A 19,183-nucleotide genomic window follows, 5' to 3' on the forward strand; every position below is an offset into this window, starting at 1 on the left:
CATCTGGTAAATAAAACTGATTCTGATTCTGATACAATCCAGATTTTTGCTAAATTAAAAGTTTTTATTTTTACGTATATATTTTTAAATATATTTTTAGCATACATACTGACTTATATATATGTATGTATTTGAATACTTACAAAAACTTAGGAAAATGATGAATTAAGAAATCAAATTAATATGCTTACATAATTAATTCAGACATTTGTTTGTTTGTATTAAGTGAAAAAAATAACATTCAACATGTATGTTATAAAATGTACAATTGTTTTTATTATTTAAAGACTATCAGAACTTGCATATGGACATTGGCTCTGACCTGACATGATAGGGGAGCAAGTTAACCTGCCATAAAATGATTTCTGGGTTGCCCAAACAGATTGAGACACATGCACATTAAAAGATACTTAGGAATGAGTTAATAATCCATTTTGAAGCGACTTTTGTCAGCAGAAAAATTCCAATAAATAGTCAGTCTCTCTGTGGAATCATCACAAACCACCAGCCATGAGAGCTGTTGTGCTTGCCCTGACTCTGGCCCTTGTGGGTAAGTCATGATGTGAATTTGGTCATTATATGATAGTGATGATAGATATGATAGTGATTTTATTTTCTAAAATGGAATTAATTCTATTCACTAAGATGAAAATTTTCAGAATATCAATGTGGTATAACGTTGTTCTTTTTTCTTTTTTGTTTAGCGAGTCATCAGATTAACCTTGGTAAATAAAGTTTTTTTTAAATACATGATATGATAGTAATGTAACATATCATGAGACTAAAAATGTTCTCCAATATGATCAGTTCCAGAGTTTGCTGCAGGTAAGACCTTTGTGTACAAGTATGAGGGTTTGCTCTTGGGAGGTCTGCCTCAGGAGGGTCTGGCCAAGGCTGGTGTAAAAGTCAGCAGCAAGGTTCACATCAGTGCTGTAGCACAGAATACCTTCCTCATGAAGGTAAATGTATTGTTTATTGCATAGATGTTGTCGACAAGAAAGGCATTCATTGTAAATCTGTATCTTGAACTAAATGTTGCAATTCTTTTACCCACAGCTCTTGAACCCTCAGCTCTTCGAGTACACTGGTATCTGGCCTCAGGATGCTTTTAAACCTGCTACAAAGCTCACCTCAGCACTAAATGCTCAGCTTGTCATTCCCATCAAATATGAGTATGCTAACGGTGTGGTAGGTAAAATATTTGCCCCTGCTAGAGTCTCTGCTACTGTTCTGAATCTGCACAGAGGTATCCTCAACATCCTTCAGCTCAACCTCAAGAACACACAGAATGTGTATGAGCTGCATGAGGTAAACATGAGTGATAATCATCATCAGTGGTGTTCATTTCTGACCTGACATGTTAGCTAAATCTATTTCATTCTCAAAGGCTGGAACTCAGGGAGTCTGCAAGACCCACTACATGATCAGTGAGGATGTAAAGACCCATCAGATTACTGTGAGAAAGTCCAAAGACCTGACCAACTGCCATGAAAGAGTTATGAAAGATATTGGTTTAGCTTACACTGAAACCTGTGATGAATGCCAGCAGGTAATTTCTAAAGCTATGAATCATGTGTGTCTTTGCAAGGGTACAGTAACACTTTCTGTAACTTCTTAATGTAATTTCCTCATCACAGAGGCTTAAGAGTCTGTCTGGGACTGCAACATTCAGGTACATCATGAAGCCCACTGATACAGGAGCTCTGGTCTCTGAGGCTACAGTTGAAGAGGTTCATCAGTTCTCACTCTTAAACACACAAACTGGAGCAGCTCAAATGAGAACCAAGTATGATCTATACACTGTTATTTATGTCATGGCACAGCAATTATGAAATATAATTCTATAATTCATATATTGTACTCTTAAATTCAATACTACTGTAATATTTCTCATTTCAGGCAAATGCTGACTTTACAGGAAGTGCAGAACGCCCCCATTGCTCCCCATTCAGGTGAATACTTGAGCCGTGGATCCCTGCGGTATGAATTTGCTACTGAGATTCTTCAAACCCCCATTCAACTTCTGAAGATCAATAATGCACAGGCCCAGGTATGCTTATTAGGTTAGATTTAAGCAATATTGCAGGAGCAAGAGTGTATGATAAAATAGTGCTTGAATTGTTGTTCTTGTGGAGTACACAGACAAAAGGATCAATACAAATGGTGAAAGGGACCAGTGCTGTTATAATAAATATTAGAATACTGCATGACCATCCAAATTAGGGGACCAGAGCTAACTGTTCTGAAATCTTATTAAAGGGATTTTCTATTTTGAAGAAATATTGTACTTTATCAGAATAGAACTTTTTATTTTATTTTATTATACTTTCTTGTTTATTATCTTACAGATTGTAGAGGTCTTGCAGCATCTGGTTACAAATAACATGGTTATGGCTCATGAGGACGCTCCTCTGAAGTTTGTCCAACTTGTCCAGCTCATGCGTGTAGCTACTTTGGAGAATATTGAAGCCATCTGGGCTCAGTACAAGACCAAACCTCTTCACAGGTGAGGTTATATGAATATAACCATAAAAGTACAGTTTAAAGTAAAGTTTTATTTGATTTTCTAAAATCCTTTTTGTGGCAGGCGGTGGATTTTGGATGCACTTCCTGTTGTGGGTACAACAGTAGCTTTGAGATTCATCAAGGAGAAGTTTCAAGCTGATGAGTTTGCTGTCCATGAATTCACTCAGACCCTTCTGGTTGCTTTGCACATGGCCACCGCTAATCAAGATGCTATCCACCTCACTGCTGTGAGTGGAAAATGTTCATGTAAAGTATTTAATGTCCAGAAGAACTATTATAAATTATTTTAATCTTCTCCTCATTAAACAGAATCTGGCTTCAAACCCCAAAGTCAAGAAAAATCCAGTGCTGCGTAAAGTTATCATGCTCGGCTATGGTTCCATGATTGCCAAATACTGTGCTGAAGTACCTACATGTCCTGCTGATCTTCTTAAGGTAAAGCTTCTGTTTATTCATGCACATTTGTATAGACAATTTGAAATATAAAATTAATCGTACAGTTATGGAAGAATTGCTCTTATGCTCAAATGCAATAGGAAGATTGTGAGGTTAATTTTGTTTTTTCATTATTAGCCAATCCATGAAAGTGCTGCTGAGGCTATTTCCAAGGGTGATCACCGTGAACTCACACTGGCTCTTAAAGTTATGGGCAATGCTGGACATCCTGCCAGCCTTAAAACCATCATGAAACTCCTGCCTGGATTTGGAAACGCTGCTGCTGCCGTTTCCCTGAGGGTCCAGATTGATGCCATCCTGGCTCTTAGGAACATTGCCAAGAAGGAACCAAAGATGGTTAGTATGTGATGATGTCTGAACACAAGAGATGTTAAAAATGATCCTGTTCCAGAAGTTTAAATCACACAATTTATTTGTTTCAGGTTCAGCCAGTGGCACTGCAACTTTTCATGGACAAGGCTCTCCATCCTGAACTGCGCATGGTTGCTTGTATTGTGCTCTTCGAGACCAAACCATCAGTAGCCCTAATGGCCACACTTGGTGGTGCTTTGGAGAAGGAGACCAACATGCATGTTGTCAGTTTTGTTTATTCTCATATCAAGTCTCTGACCAGAAGCATGGCTCCTGATTATATGCATGTGTAAGATTGCTGTACATTTTATGAGAACAGTTCATTCATATAGGTATGAATCTAAACCACAAGTAACCACTTTTTATGGATTTTGCAGGGCTGCTGCAGCAAATGTTGCCTTCAGGATGTTGAGCCCCAAACTGGACAGACTGAGTCACCATTTTAGCAGAGCCATCCATTACGATCTCTACATCTGTATGTTTTAATATGTTTTTGATTGCATTACATTCAGTATGTTTCAGGGGAAAAGGATTTTGTAAATACAAATGTTTGTACTTTCTGTTTCAAGCTCCTTTCATGGTTGGTGCTGCTGGTAGCGCTTACTTGATCAATGATGCTGCCACCACCTTGCCCAGAGCTGTTGTGACTAGAGCACGGGCCTACCTGGCTGGAGCTGCTGCTGATGTTCTTGAGGTACAAATATCCCTCTTAAAGGATATTGAGTTCATTAAGATGAGGGAATGTTGTCTTTTTTCGACCGCTGGCAATACCATTCATTGGTTTATGTCAACCAGGTTGGTGTGAGAACTGAAGGACTCCACGAAGCTCTGCAGAAGTCTCATGCTGTAAATGAAAATGCTGACCGCATCACTAATATAAAGCGCACCATTAAAGCTGTAAGCTACTTTTAACAATATATCAATGTAATTCTTCTGCTGTGTAGTTTGAGCTATACTAAATGTATGATATATACCTTTCCTCTGTTTGTACTCCAAGCTGAGGGATTGGAAGTCTATGCCAGAAAATCAACAACTAGCTTCCATCTATGTCAAAGTTTTTGGACAGGAAATTGCTTTTGCCAACATTGACAAAGCCTTCATTGACAAAATGATCATTGAACAAGCAACACAGGTATTTCCATTCATTCCTTTTATTTATGCAACACCAAACTGTTCTATAAGATTGCAATGAAAATTAGAGTAAAAATATATAATATAAATGAGTATTCTCTAACTCATATTTATTAGACTTGATGTACAGGTTGTAGTTTGAATACCCTTGAAATAAATAATTGGGATTAAAATTAAATCTGATCTAATGTACAATCTACAGCTTGCCACTGGACCACAAGGTCGTGAACTGCTGAAAGAGGCTGTTAAGGCGTTGCAGAAAGGTATTGCCTTCCAGTATGCCAAGCCCCTGCTGGCAGCTGAGGTGCGTCGTATTCTGCCTAGTTCTCTTGGTGTACCAATGGAGCTTGGTTATTACACTGCTGCTGTTGCTACTGCAGCTCTCAATGGTACGGTTTTCTACTTATTTTTAACCTACAAATGTCAAGCATGTAAATGTATTCATCTGTCTGACAGAATGATTTCTTACATTCAGTTCAGGGAACTATTACTCCTTCTTTACCTGAGGATCCAGAGACACTCTCTCTTGATCAGTTGATGAAGACTGATTTCCAGTTGCAGGCTGAGGCCAGACCAAGGTACACTTTCAAAATGACAATTTACAAACAGAATTTTTCAATAGAACTGGGAAAATTATATGACATTAAAGGAACCTTCTTCTGCTTTCAGCGTTGCCCTCCAGACATTTGCTGTAATTGGAGTGAACACTGCCTTGATTCAGGCTGCTGTTATGGCCAGAGGAAAGATACAAACTGTTATACCATCAAAAGTGGACATAAGAGCGGACCTTCCAAAGGGCAATGTAAAGCTGGAGGTTCTGCCTGCTGCTGTTCCTGATCAAATTGCTGCTGTCAGGTAAGAGAATGACAACGGATCATTTCAATCTGAGTATAAAAATAAAAATTAGGATTCATATAAAAGAAGAAACAAAAATGCAAACAAACAAACAAAACAAAAAAGACACTACCAACAACAAAAATCTAATTCTCTGTGGTTTCCTCAGCTTTGAGACCGTTGCTGTGTCCAGAAACACTGAGGACCTCCCCAATGAGAGAGTCATGTCTCTGGCTCCTCCAGCATCCTCTGATGCTGCACAATGGTTGATTCCTGCTTCATTTCAGAAGACCTTGTGTGGTGTTTGTCCTTATATTCAAATCAAAGGATGTGTTGAGATTGCCTCCCAGAATGCTGGCTTTATGGCATCAAATCCTCTGTATTATATTATTGGACAACACTCAGCTAAAATTTCAGTGGCAAGAGGTAATTAAAGAATTCAAAATCTTTGACTGTAGTTGAATTCATACAAGTTTAAAGACATTAAAGAAATACTGTTTTTTATGCTTCAGGTGATGGTCCTGCCCTTGAAAGACTGGAGCTTGAGGTACAAGTTGGCCCTAAGGCAGCTGAGAAGCTTATGAAAGAAATCAGCCTTGTTGATGTTGAAAATCCTGAAGAAAGTACCATCCTGTTGAAACTGAGAGAAATTCTGGAGGGTGGACAGAGGAATAGCAGCTCCAGCTCAAAGAGCTCCTCATCCTCTGGCAGCAGCAGCAAGAGTGTTAGCAACAGTAGGAGTAGCAGCAGCAGTAGGAGTAGCAGGAACAGCAGGCGTACTAGCAGCAGTAGGAGTTCTAAGAGCAGCTCTATGAGTTCTTCCAGTGCTCGGGTGTCCAAGGTAAAACATGAGCAGATGACTTGGCAGAAAATATATGGCTCAGCTTTTTTTCTTTTTCACTTGCCCTCTATAAGTCATTCATGTCAGATTACAATGTGTTCCATTGGTGAAATTAGTTCTTTACTGTTTTTCCTTAGAACACAAATGCATATCATCAGTTCCAGAAATTCCATAAGGATCGGGTAATTCCAGAGGAATCCTAAGAATTTTTTGTATATTTTAAATGTATTTAATTATTTATTTAATTTACAAGAAATAAGTTGTTAAATTTTATAATAATTAAAAAAACATTTTTTAGTACATCACATCACAGGGAACATCAAAGGCCAGCAGCTCATCTAGCATTGAGACTCTACAGAGAAAGGTAAAATAACATTTGAGGCAGGAGTTAATAGAAATCTTAATAGATACCCTAACTCCTTCTATCATATATCATGATCCATGTTCATGATCATTTCAGTCTAAGATACTCGGAGATGAATTTCCACCCTTTTTTGCCATCATCGCTCGTGTCGTTAGAGCTGACCGCAAGCTGGGATACCAGATTGCTGCTTACTTGGACAAGCCCACTTCAAGAGTACAGGTTGTGTTTGCCTCCATCTCTGAACATGACAAATGGAAGATTTGTGCTGATGCTATTCTACCAAGCAAGCATAAATTTGCTGTAAGTTGAAACAAGTCTTTTAAAAAGTCTTTGTAAACTCTTTTTTTTCTGCATTTAATTCTGTATTGTTTATACTGATCAAATATTCTCTATATTAGGCCAAGCTTGCTATTGGTGAGCAGTGCCAAGGATATTCTGTAGCTTTCAAGGCTGAAACTGGTCTGCATGAGACACATCCTGCTGCTCGTTTGGAATGGGACTGGAACAGAGCCCCATCTGTTGATATCCCCTATGTTAAGAGGTATTAAAAAATCAGAGTAGCTAATGTATTATTGTGTGTTAAAATTGAAACATTAAAAAGTACCATGTTAATTATATTTTAATATTCTTCTTCTCCCAACAGGGCAAGGGAGTTCATCTTTAATGTAGCTCCCCTTGCTGGAATTAATGCTGACAGAGCTGATAACAAAGAGAGACAGATCAATGTAATTCTTGCCCTACCCACTCAAAAGTCTCTAAACATTATTTTTAGGATTCCAAAGGTGAGAATTATGGCTAGTAAAGTCTTGGTTGGTTTAATATTTGCAAATAAATATTTAACATTTTAATGTGGTTTATCTTCCAGATGACACTGTCAAAGCAAGATGTGCCTCTTCCTATTGCCCTGCCCATTGAACAAGATGGATCCATTCCAGGTCTCCAGAATTTTGACATTCAAGCCATTGTTGAGGAATGGCTGAATAATAACAGAGAAAACTGACTCATTTCATTATAAGTATGTAAATTAATTAAATCAAATAAACAGCATCCAAAAGGCAAAAATGTTTTATCGATTTGTGACTTTGTGTCTGTATTTTATTGTCCATTAAGTTGGTCAAACTTCCAAATCAGAGCTTCTCCCCGGTACTCTATAAATGTAGAAAACATTGTGGTATATTTTATGTGCACCAATTAAATACATCATAAGAATGAACAACAATGAAATAAGCATGAACAACTTTTCCAAAACATTTTGACCAGATTTACACAAGTATTCAGACATCTTTCTATTTACATTTCATTCCATTATCTTTGAGATTTTACAATTGAATTAAGGTTGGAATGTGCTAAATTTATTTGATTATATCAATTGCATTCCATTGCTGACTTTTTACAATTGAATCATATTTGCACTGTGATGAAAGCACTTTTATTAGAGTTATTTTGGAAGGCAAAAATCAAGGCAAAGATGAAAGGAATTGTCTTTAATTAACAAAAAAGAGGACTGGATAGTAAAACTAATTCACTTTAATTCAGAGTAAGTCCAAAGTACCAACAAAAGACATCTGAATGTTCTATAAATATGCAGAGACAACAGCAATAAGTAGCAGCTAATGAGTGCACTGGAAGGTGCAGATTTATCACACTCTCTTCATCTGGGCTTTACAACACAATGCATCACTTTGGTATCATGTTTATTCTTTTACTGGCTTGTAATTTTATTAAAGCATACTGTGGGAGTAATTTTTGAATGGTTTAGAGTGTTTAAAGTGTGTTTGAATGTTTTAGAGTGTTTAAGGTGTATATGAATGCATTTTTGTTTGGGCAAGTATAAAACAATTGGAATCTGGGGACAGCATGATTGGGTTGTCAGGCACTACCTCAATTTATTGATCACCTCTGCTTACAGGTTTAATAATGTAGGGTTTAACACAACGTGTGGGATTAGAGGTTTGGGTATGGTCGTTAACTCTGAACATAGATTGCATGGCCTGTGTAGAGTAAGTGATGGTTGGGGTAACCAGTTTGGCAGGCCTTTTTAGTGTTAGACAAAACTTGGAGCTGTGTCCAGGGTCATTGAAGCCAACTATCGGTGTATGGGTACCTCAAGGAGGGGAGAGTTGGGCCCTCAGTCAGAGGTCAGAGGAGATAGAGCTGTGAGTACGTGAGAGAACGCAATTAAAACTGCAGGCTAGTCCAAATGTAAAGAAAAATAGAGCAATAAATTAAACCCAAGCAATTAAAGACAGAGCAGAGGCCCCGAAGCTCAACCATGCTGTATTCAGAGGTGTGAGTGAACTGCTAAATGGAAAAAGCTAGAAAGTGCCACTGATAAGAGCACAGATGTCCATTATTTTTATATGACTCACTGCATGAAAAGTGTGATTTTCATCAGTTAACGACACTGTAAATTGCCACAGAATTTCAGGTTAACGACTGTTCACAGGAATGTGCAGGCAGCACAGATAATTGTCAGGAACTGCCAAAAATTTACGTGAAATAGGCTTGGCAGTTGACCCCCCCATGTTCCTATCACCTTGGCCTGGGTTTAGCTTTCATATGTAAAAGACTACAGTGAGCTATGCAAATGCAAACCAGGGTAGTGTGGGGAGGGGGGACTCACTGATTGAGAGTGGGCTTATTACCCAAATGTAAAGAAAATCTAGTATAAAAAGCTGTCTTATTTTAATTATAGACTTTTAAATTGTTGCTTGAATTTTGAATTGAGATTTGTCTTACACCGTGTCCTAACTACACGCGACGTGATGAAGAGAAACGTGAGTAAAATGTATTTTTTCCATTTTAATCAGTTTTTGTCCTGACCAGCCTAACCAGTTTTTTTTTCTTTATTTTGGTATGGTTGTGTTTAAATGTTGTCTTGTTTTATTTATATAGGAGTGCTGTGAGGATCAGACTATTGTCTTAAAATGTTATACTATTTTTTTTACTTAATGTAATCATTTGCTATATACTTTGTTAGTTGTATACAATAAAAAGTATTTTCTGTTGTGTAATTTGGTCCTTGGAGCCTTAGAGATACAACATTTTGTTCCACTGTATGTTCCTACATGTAATGGAATGACAATAATGCTCAGTTGACTTCACTTTCATTAAATGTGTTAGATAAATAAACTGAATTGATAAAGCATTGAACAAATGTGGATTTTCTTCATTTTGGTATGGTTGTTCCTGGTTACGTCACTTCGCATGTGATGAGCCTCGGCCAATCAGGTGCTAGGTCACGGTGACACAGTATGTTCCTCCAATCACAGACGAGGAAACGAGACAAAGCGCGGAACCCAAACATTCAAACAGATGTTACTCTTTCCTGGAATTCGCTTACTGTTTATATTTACCCCCGCTCTTTATATTTACCCCCGGGCTTTAAATTTACTCCCGCTCTTTATATTTACCCCCGCTCTTTATATTTACCCCTGGGCTTTATATTTACCCCCGGGCTTTATATTTACCCCCGCTCTTTATATTTACCCCCGGGCTTTATATTTACCCCACTCTTTATATTTACCCCCGTTCTTTATATTTACCCCCGGGCTTTATAATTACCCCCGCTCTTTATATTTACCCCCGGGCTTTATATATACCCCCGCTCTTTATAATTACCCCCGCTCTTTATATTTACCCCCGGCCTTTATATATACCCCCGCTCTTTATAATTACCCCCGCTCTTTATATTTACCCCCGGGCTTTATATTTACCCCCGCTCTTTATATTTACCCCCGGGCTTTATATTTACCCCCGCTCTTTATATTTACCCCCGGGCTTTATATATACCCCCGCTCTTTATAATTACCCCTGCTCTTTAGTGAAATGAAACACCGTTTCTCCAGGACCCTGGTGCTACAGAAACATACAACATGGAGTTCAAACACAAGAACAACACAGAGAAAATATTTTGTTGTCACCATGTTGTTGTTCTTAGTCCTGTTTTTGTTATTTATGTGTAGTTATGTTTGGTTGGTTGTAGTTTTTAAAAAACCCATTCATTTTTTTCTAGTTGCTTGCAAGACATACTACGAGACCATGTGTAGAAATTTCCGGTCCAGCCAGAGCTAGCCAATGTGGCTACAGCTAATAAGACCTCAGCCCGGAGTCACCGGAGGAGGAAGAGGGTAAGACAGATTAGAACTAAATTTGTTTTACTTATTTCTGTTGCATCAGTTTAAACTAATAATAATGTACACGTAGCTTATTATATGTAATAATTGTGTTTTCAGCTCTTGGAGGCGAGGCAAAGTGTACTGGCTGCGGATGAAGTGGACTTCTGGAGGGGAATGACCGCTGACATCATGTCAGATGAAGAAGACGGTGCCGTTGATGGAGTCTCGGGGTGGATTGTGAGACCTCCATCGTTCCACAGCCAGGAGTTCAGCAATCTGTGTGATAAGCTGCAGACGAGACTAGAAGCCAGTCCAAAGTGTGCAGCACTGCATCACCGGCGTCTGTGAACTGGGCTTCCGTCTAACAGAACACCACCACATACCTACGACCCCGAGGCAACAAAAAGACATTTGATGCCACACGTGATGCCATGACAATAATCTCTGGCTACTTTTTGTATATTTTCTATGTCATATGTCTATGTAATAAAACTCTTACATTTAATCAGCATGTCTCTCCCAAATGTCTGTTTTCCTAATATTTACTATTAGCCTTTATGACACCTATATTATATCAACAATTTTTATAGATTAATATAATGAATATAAATAAAAATATTATTTATATAATAAATATATAACAAAAGGGAAAAGGGAGGGGTTTACTCAAAACAGTATTATAATTGCCCAGACTGACCAATAGCAGCACATGTCTCAGCCAATCACGGGTGATCTCTCTGTTTTAAAATTTGTGCTTTCATCCAGTAGGTACTGTAGAACATTCAAGGTGGTTTCATTCATATGCTAATTTCAGAGGTTGTTGGGATGTTCATTCGTGAGCAGCTCAATTCTTGTAACCAGCGCTGATTGCAAATAAAACCTTGTATCTGCATTCATCCAGTCTGCATGATTCGTCTTCTTTAGTTAGAGTCCTGCTTGACTGAGCTGTCGGGTCAATGTGGAGTTTGGAGTCAGATTTTAGCGAAGTATTAATAGAGTAGTATTAAATAGAGCATTATAGTTTCAGACAAAAAATATTTTCCACAATACCAACAGTTCATGTTTGCTTGAAATTTCAAAAACAGAAGGCCGAAGAGATCTCCGTCTCACACACTGCTTTATTTATGACTCATTTTTTAGCCCAGAATTCACACATGTACACATTCATACATACGGCTCTGAGTGCTCAGCTCTCTTTCTCACTGCTCTCACTCTCCATTCTTAAATCTATTCCAGCGCTCACTGTTGCGAGAGCAAACACATCATTGAAGAAATTACTCACAGTTGTTTGAAGATTACCGCTTGTTCTCCCAGACTCCACCATCCATTAACAAACCGGCGCTCGCCATTCCACTGCAGCTACATACCCCCACCACCCAACTTAGGCTCCCACTCTCAACTTGATAGGAGGGAAAGTCAGCCACAACCATCTGTGCCCCCATTCTGTGGACCACCAGGAATGCTAGGTACCACCAAGTGATCTGGTATCCTTTATATGGTGGAGCTACTGGAGCACGTCCAAACAGAGGGTGAAAGCCTGTTCCAGGAGATAGTATTGGAGGGTGAGGACAGGCCACTTGATGGCCAGACATGCCTTCTCAATTGTTCTGTACCTCGACTCTCTTACTAAGAGCTTTTGGCTGATGTAGAGCGCAGGGTTCTTCTCCCCCACCACCACCTGTGACAACACTGCTCCCAGCCACCTGTCCGACAGACCGGTCTATAAAATAAAAGGGAGAGAGAAGCTAGGAGAATACAAAAGCAGCTTACCACAAAGAGCAGAGTTAACCTGAGTGAAAGCCTGTTGGCACAGCTCCAGCCACTGGACAGGGTCTGATGGTCCCTTTTTAGTGAGGTCAGTCAGCAGGCTGGTGACATCCAAATAATCACCTCCTTTTTGGTCTTGGGTCTCAGACAGACTGTAATTAGTGTGATTTTAGCAATTTGGAGCCGCACCAGCCCATGACCCAAGTGGAAGCCTGGATACTGTACTTCCACCCATCCAGTTGTGCACTTCTTTTGATTATTTGTGGGTCCAGCCTGTCTCAGGTGCTGCACATGACACCACCAATCTTTAATGAAAATGATGTCATCTAGGTGGAGGAATATTGTGTCTTTGAGCCGCTAAAACATTGGCAGGGCTCCAAAGAACCCAAACAGAAGAGTTTTTTCATGGGACATGGGAGTCAAGGAGATCTGCTAGTTTAAATCCAGTGTAGAATAAAATTGAGAAGTGCATAACCAATTGAGTAGTTTGTTACTACAATGCATTAGGTATGCATCAAATTTAGACACTGCATTGAATTTCTATAGTTGATGGACTTGGGAACTAGGACCATCAGACTAGACCAGTCGATGTGCGACTCCTCGATAACCCTACTTCAAGCATGGCCTGGAGTTCGTCCTGAACTACTTTTCGGGCAGCCAATAGGGGGCAACCAATAGGGGTGGCTGCTTACAACGAAGACTTGAAAACCTCCACGTCATCTTGGTGAGTGGGAGGTGCAGCGTGGTGGCTACAGTGACTGTGGTGGTTAGTGTCCCCTCTTGCTGGAGTAATACACGAAACAGCTTGCACCTGCATCTAAAATACTGCCTGGAAACATTGTGCACCTCCAGGAGCATTTGGTGTTGTGCCTGGTGGAGACTGTCACGGTATTTCATTATTTCCGCCAGCAGCGGGCAATCCACGACAGTGTTAGCCTCCCAAAATCCCAGGTTTGAACACCAGTGTAAGAGTCCCTCAGTGCTCAGCACTCTCTCTCTCGCTGTTCTCAAACTCCATCCTTAAATCTCCTCCAGCACTCACTGTTGGGAAAGCAAACACATCATTTTACTCACAGTTTGAAGCCTACCACTTGTTTTCCCAGGCTCCAATCTCCATTGACAAACCGACATTTGGCCACAACCCCATTTAATTATTGTAATGATTGTTCTTTGTTGAGCTTGAGCAAGATAAATTGGTAGACACTTCAGGGTGGTTCTAGAGCCTTTTTCAATTACCAATATTATCAAAAAGTCTTATAGTTCAGATCAAAAATGCAGGACAGAAACAAAGAAATAAAGTACTCCTCCAGGCTTGGATAAGAAGAAGCAACCGGTTTTATTAAAAAATATCACCGGGAATGGCACTCAAATACACAGAGTCATGAACCGATGCAGTCAAACACACACCCCTTCACAAATCCCCCAGTATATATACTTTCTAGCCCAGCTGCCTAAACTTGCTGGGCTCTATTTTTCTATGGATTGTTTTGACGTTCACTAATTTTTCCCCACCTTTCTGTGGCCTTCATACAGCCCATGAGTCACAAGTTTTAATTTTAACACGTATTAGTTGTTGATCTGTGTAAACTTCAGAACTTATTTAGACCAAAACCACATTTATTTCATTACCCCTTTAATTTATCACTTATACTTTAACCTACATAACCCACATGTTCCATATGTTTGTGTACTTGTTTGTTGTTCCTGTGTGGTTCATGGTGACTGCCTCTGCATTTACTTAGAATCCTGAGGATTTTTATTTAAGGAAAGGGTGCTGCCCTTATTTTACTTCAGTTTTCACTCATTGCCTATGTGGTAGTAAAGGTAAAAGGGGTAAAATGGCTCTGTGATGTTAGTCTAGTTTTTTTTAATTTAGGTTAACTAACGTAGTTTACCTTTAACCTATTTATTTAGTCATTTACTTATTTTATTATTTATGTATTTAGGCTAGGATTCCAGTTTATTTTAATCTAGTTTAATTTAATTCTCTAAATCTTCCATTGCTTCATGTTTTTAAGTCTGTATATTTCCATTACACCTATTCAGCATTTTCTCCCTATGTTTACATTAACATCAGCCACTACAATAATATTTTGCTCGTTTCTCCTGGCGTTTCAATAACATCTTCTCCAAACACACTCCCATCTCGGTACTTATTGTTTTGTTCTTACTTATGCCACAAGGAGTTTTACCAACTTTCCACTTACTACGGTAAGCTACTTTTTATTTGCATAAGATGATAAGATGCAATGGAACACCTGTACATTATATAAAGGTAGCTTTAACTTTAATTTTTCTAAAATAAACACTCAAGTCAGAATTGGGTCAATAAGACTGTTATGGTGTTCTCGCCCTTAAGCCCAAGGATTCTGAACTTCTCGTCATGTTTTCTCGGTCTCAGTGGAGCCAACACCATGATATGGTACGATGTGCTAGCCTATGCCCTTGTGATGTTTACGCCAAAGCCAGAAAGTTCGAGAATAATAACCCACTAACGATGACTCAGCCAGTTTTGCTTATCTCTATTTTTGTGATTTTATATAATTTTTTCCCTCTATAACGAACCACCTGGTTCCCTACTCAAATTCTATGACTACGTTTGTGCTAATTTTATCTATTTATCATAAGTTTAACTGTTGACTAATGATTATGAAAGGTGCTTAATACTGAAAGGATTATTAGATAATCAGATAACCCGTAGATTAGACATGATAATTAGACAGGCAACATTGAATGAAACATTGAACATTGAAAAAATGATTGAAGTAACTTAGTCATATTACCTTAAAATCACCATTTGATTAAGCATACCTGAGTAAGTTTAATGATTAAACACTTTGTCTCGATTTACCTAGTAATGTCTCTGTTAGTTTTAATGATTAAACCTGAATTAGATTTGTCTTAAAGACTAAAGGAAAGAAATCAAGTTTATAAGTTGATTAAGGTAAATTTTAACCTACCCTTACTGATTAGGAATCAAATGTACTTAATGATTAGGTGCATGGAAAGCAAATGTTTCAAAAAATTTTCCCACAAGAGACACAGTGGGACAGCAGAATATACACAGAGCCTACTGTGTGAATATGGATGTCTGTATGTAGTTAAAGTGCTAAAGTAAATGAAAGCACATTTTGAGTTCACAAGCCTGCCTCCAGCCACACTTTCCTGTGGAGACCACCTTTCACTGCCCCAACTCAAGGAGGTGACCAATTCAATTCAATTCAATTTTATTTGTATAGCGCTTTTAACAAAGAGTATTGTCTCAAAGCAGCTTTACATGAGAAATGACATAAGAAAACAACAAACATATAAACAGACAGACAGTCCTAGATGTTATCCCAAGTGAGCAAGCCTGAGGCGACTGTGGCAAGGAAAAACTCCCTTAGATGGTAAGAGGAAGAAACCTTGAGAGGAACCAGACTCAAAAGGGAACCCATCCTCATTTGGGTGACAATTGTGTGATGCTGATACAACATGTGTATAATGTTATGTAAATCAATAAGGAGGTTGTTGTCCACAGCGCTGCTTGAATATCCCAATCCTCACAAGCAGAACCCGGCTGGAGCTGGTCCATCTCTGGATGCCACTGGAGCCGGCACAGTCTCTGTATGCCTTGGGATGGGGAAGGGAAACAATGGAACAGAATTAGCGTAGCTGCTGTTCATAATATTAGCAGCACTAGATGATAATGTGCATTTAATCAGCTGTACCTGGGCACAAGGTTATGGGAAGTGTTAGATGTATGCCAGGCTAAAAAGATAAGTCTTTAGCCTACATTTAAACTGGGAGACTGTGTCTGAGCCCCAAAAACTGTCAGGAAGACTAAAGTTTTGGAGCTAAATACGAAAATGCTCTACCCCCTTTTGTGGACTTTGATATTCTGGGAACTACTAGAAGTCCGGAATTTTGCGATCTTAAAGAGTGTGGTGGATTGTAACGTGTTAGAAGACTGGAGAGATAGGTGGGAGCTAAACCAATTAGAGCCTTGATTGTAATAACTGTAGCTTGTTTATTGAAGATGCAGGACAACCACCTAGTAATGCATTACAATAGTCCAGTCTGGAGGTCATGAATGCATGAACTAGTTTTTCTGCATCAGATACAGATAAAATGTTCCTAAGCTTGGCAATATTTCTAAGATGGAAGAAGGCTGTTTTTCTGATATTGGATATATGATTTTCAAAGGATAAGTTGCTGTCTAATATTACGCCCAGGTCTTTCACTGTTGAGCTAGTAGTAACAGTGCATCCTTCTAGGTGCAAGCTGAGTTGCGAGAGCTTCTGTGTACTAGTTTTTGGGCCAATAAGTAATATCTCTCTCATCAGAATTTAATAATAGAAAATTATCGGTCATCCAATCTCTAATATCTTTGACACACTCAGTTAGTCTAGACAAATTACATATTTCATCTGGTTTTGATGAAATATATAGCTGGGTATCATCGGCATAACAATGGAAACTAATCCCATGCCTTGTAATGATGTCACCCAATGGAAGCATGTATACTGAGAAAAGCAGAGGTCCTAAAACTGACCCTTGCGGGACCCCGTATTTCACTGGCACTACACTGGACAGTTCTCCATTTAAATCTACAAAGTGGTATTGATCAGACAGGTAGGATCTAAACCATTTTAATGCCTGTCCCTGCATACCTATGTGATTTTGTAAGCGATCTATGAGAATGTTATGATCTATAGTGTCGAATGCAGCACTAAGATCAAGCAGGACTAAAATGGAGATGCAGTCTTGGTCCGAAGCTAAAAGCAGGTCATTTGTGATTTTAACTAGTGCAGTTTCTGTACTATGATGGGGCCTAAAACCTGACTGAAATTCTTCATGGATATTGTTTTCCTGTAGGAAGGAACATAATTGGGCTGACACCACCTTTTCTAATATTTTAGATATAAACTGAAGGTTTGAAATCGGTCTGTAATTTGATATTTCATTGGGGTTTAGCTTCGGTTTCTTAAGAAGAGGCTTAATAACTGCTAACTTAAGAGATTTTGGGACATGATCTAGATATAATGAGGAGTTAATAATATTAAGAAGAGGCTCTCCAGCTGCATGTATCACTTCTTTCAGCAATCTAGTTGGAATTGGATCTAGCAAACACGTTGTTGATTTAGCCGCGGTGATAAGTTTAACTAGCTCTTCCTGCCCTATGCTGGTAAAGCATTGTAGCTTTAACTGTGGAGCTATAGGCTGGTCTGGATCACTGGATGCTGTCAATGGTTGAACATCCAATATTTTGTTCCTGATACTATCAATCAATTTTTTTGTGAAGAAATTCATAAAGTCCTCACTACTAAACTGTGTTGAAATACTCTCTCCAGAAATCTGATGCTTTTTTAGTTTAGCCACTGTACTGAATAAGAATCTGGGATTGTTCTGGTTTATTTTTATCAGATGCTCAGATGCTCAGCCCTAGCAGCTTTTAGAGCCTGTCTATAGCTGGCCAGACTGTCTTTATATGCAATTCTAAAAACTTCTAATTTGGTTTTTCTCCACTTTCACTTGAGGTTACAGGTTGCTCTCTTGAGGGCGTGAGTATGACTATTGTACCATGGTACAGATGTTTTATCTCTGACCTTTTTTAGTTGGATGGGGGCAACAGTGTCTAGTGTGCTGGTAAGAATAGTGCCTATGCTGTTGGTTACTTCATCTAGATCATCTGCATTTAGGGGTCTAGTAAGAAGTTGAGACAGATCTGGCAGATTGTTTGTAAATCTGTCTTTAGTGGTCGGAGTTATAGTTCTAGCAAGTTTATAACGTGGAGAGACATGTCTAGTATGTTCTACAGGTAGAGTGTACACTAAGAGGTGATGGTCTGTGATGTCATCGCTTTGAGGTAGAACGGTTATATCAGAAATATCAGTCCCATGTGATATAACTAAGTCTAGTGTATGATTAAAACGATGAGTTGGTCTATTAACGTTTTGTTTAACCCCAAAGGAATTTAGTAGATCTATAAATGCGAGTCCTAATGCATCGTCAGCATCGTCTACATGAATGTGTTAAAGTCTCCTACAATTAACACTTTGTCAAAACTGATCAAAAGATCTGAGAGTAAATGTGAAAACTCATTAAGAAAAACACCATAGGGCCCCGGGGGGTCTATACACGGTGGCCAGAGCAAGATAAAGTAGGGATTTTTTATGTATGTCAGAGAATGCAACATTAAGGACAAGCACTTCAAATGAGTTAAACCTGGATCCTATTTTCTGAGTAACGGTAAGAGAATTTTTATAGATGGTTGCAACACCACCTCCACGACCTGTCTGATGGGGCTCATGCTTATATGAATATCCTGACGGAGTAGACTCATTTAGGCCAATGTATTCATTTGGTCTAAGCCAGGTTTCAGTAAGACAGAGTGCGTCGAAACTATAATCTGAGATCATTTCATTAATAATAAGTGCTTTTGGTGCAAGGGATCTAATGTTAAGAAGCCAAAACTTAAGAAATTGTTTTTCTTTACCTATTTGGCTTTTTTCAGGTTTAATTGTGATAAGATTATTTCGAGATTTATTAATGAATTTATCCTTTAATCTCACTAATCGGGGAACAGACACAGTTTCTATAGGACGAGCTATGTGTGAACTTGTATTAGTCTGGCAAGTTGAACAGTAGCTATTATAGATGTTATCTGAGGAATGACTTACCAGTCAGATGGTGCGTAGTGTCCTGGAGATGTTGTCCGAGAGGACTGCTGCTCCAGCTCTGCTTGGGTGCAGGCCATCATAACGGTAGAGCCTAGGATGCCCCCAGAAAACATTCCAATTATCAACAAATGGT

At 38.8% G+C, this 19,183-nt stretch overlaps 1 protein-coding gene across 1 annotated transcript; it reads left to right on the top strand.

Annotated features, from left to right (window-relative positions):
- The first annotated feature begins 501 nt into the window (after positions 1-501).
- Positions 502-7,554, top strand: LOC131360103 (vitellogenin-like). The gene is made up of 27 exons (XM_058400195.1): positions 502-550; positions 705-725; positions 808-959; positions 1,057-1,308; positions 1,388-1,549; positions 1,638-1,786; positions 1,900-2,050; positions 2,349-2,506; positions 2,588-2,753; positions 2,836-2,961; positions 3,100-3,318; positions 3,405-3,622; positions 3,711-3,808; positions 3,903-4,027; positions 4,129-4,230; positions 4,331-4,465; positions 4,667-4,853; positions 4,940-5,042; positions 5,134-5,319; positions 5,468-5,724; positions 5,811-6,139; positions 6,277-6,321; positions 6,438-6,503; positions 6,600-6,803; positions 6,902-7,044; positions 7,147-7,285; positions 7,369-7,554. Exons 1-27 carry the CDS (start codon positions 511-513, stop codon positions 7,501-7,503), a joined length of 4,068 nt encoding a protein of 1,355 aa, XP_058256178.1. The 5' UTR covers positions 502-510; the 3' UTR covers positions 7,504-7,554.
- The last annotated feature ends 11,629 nt before the right edge of the window (positions 7,555-19,183 follow it).

This window comes from Hemibagrus wyckioides, linkage group LG10, assembly GCF_019097595.1.
Source record: "Hemibagrus wyckioides isolate EC202008001 linkage group LG10, SWU_Hwy_1.0, whole genome shotgun sequence".
NCBI lineage: Eukaryota > Metazoa > Chordata > Actinopteri > Siluriformes > Bagridae > Hemibagrus > Hemibagrus wyckioides.

Bases quoted from the DNA above. Each gene is read 5' to 3' on its own strand.
- LOC131360103 (XM_058400195.1), top strand. From the start codon at position 511: ATGAGAGCTGTTGTGCTTGCCCTGACTCTGGCCCTTGTGG. The intron at 6,140-6,276 runs GTAAAACATGAG...GTTTTTCCTTAG, and splicing joins CCAGTGCTCGGGTGTCCAAG to AACACAAATGCATATCATCA. The intron at 6,804-6,901 runs GTAAGTTGAAAC...TCTCTATATTAG, and splicing joins CAAGCAAGCATAAATTTGCT to GCCAAGCTTGCTATTGGTGA.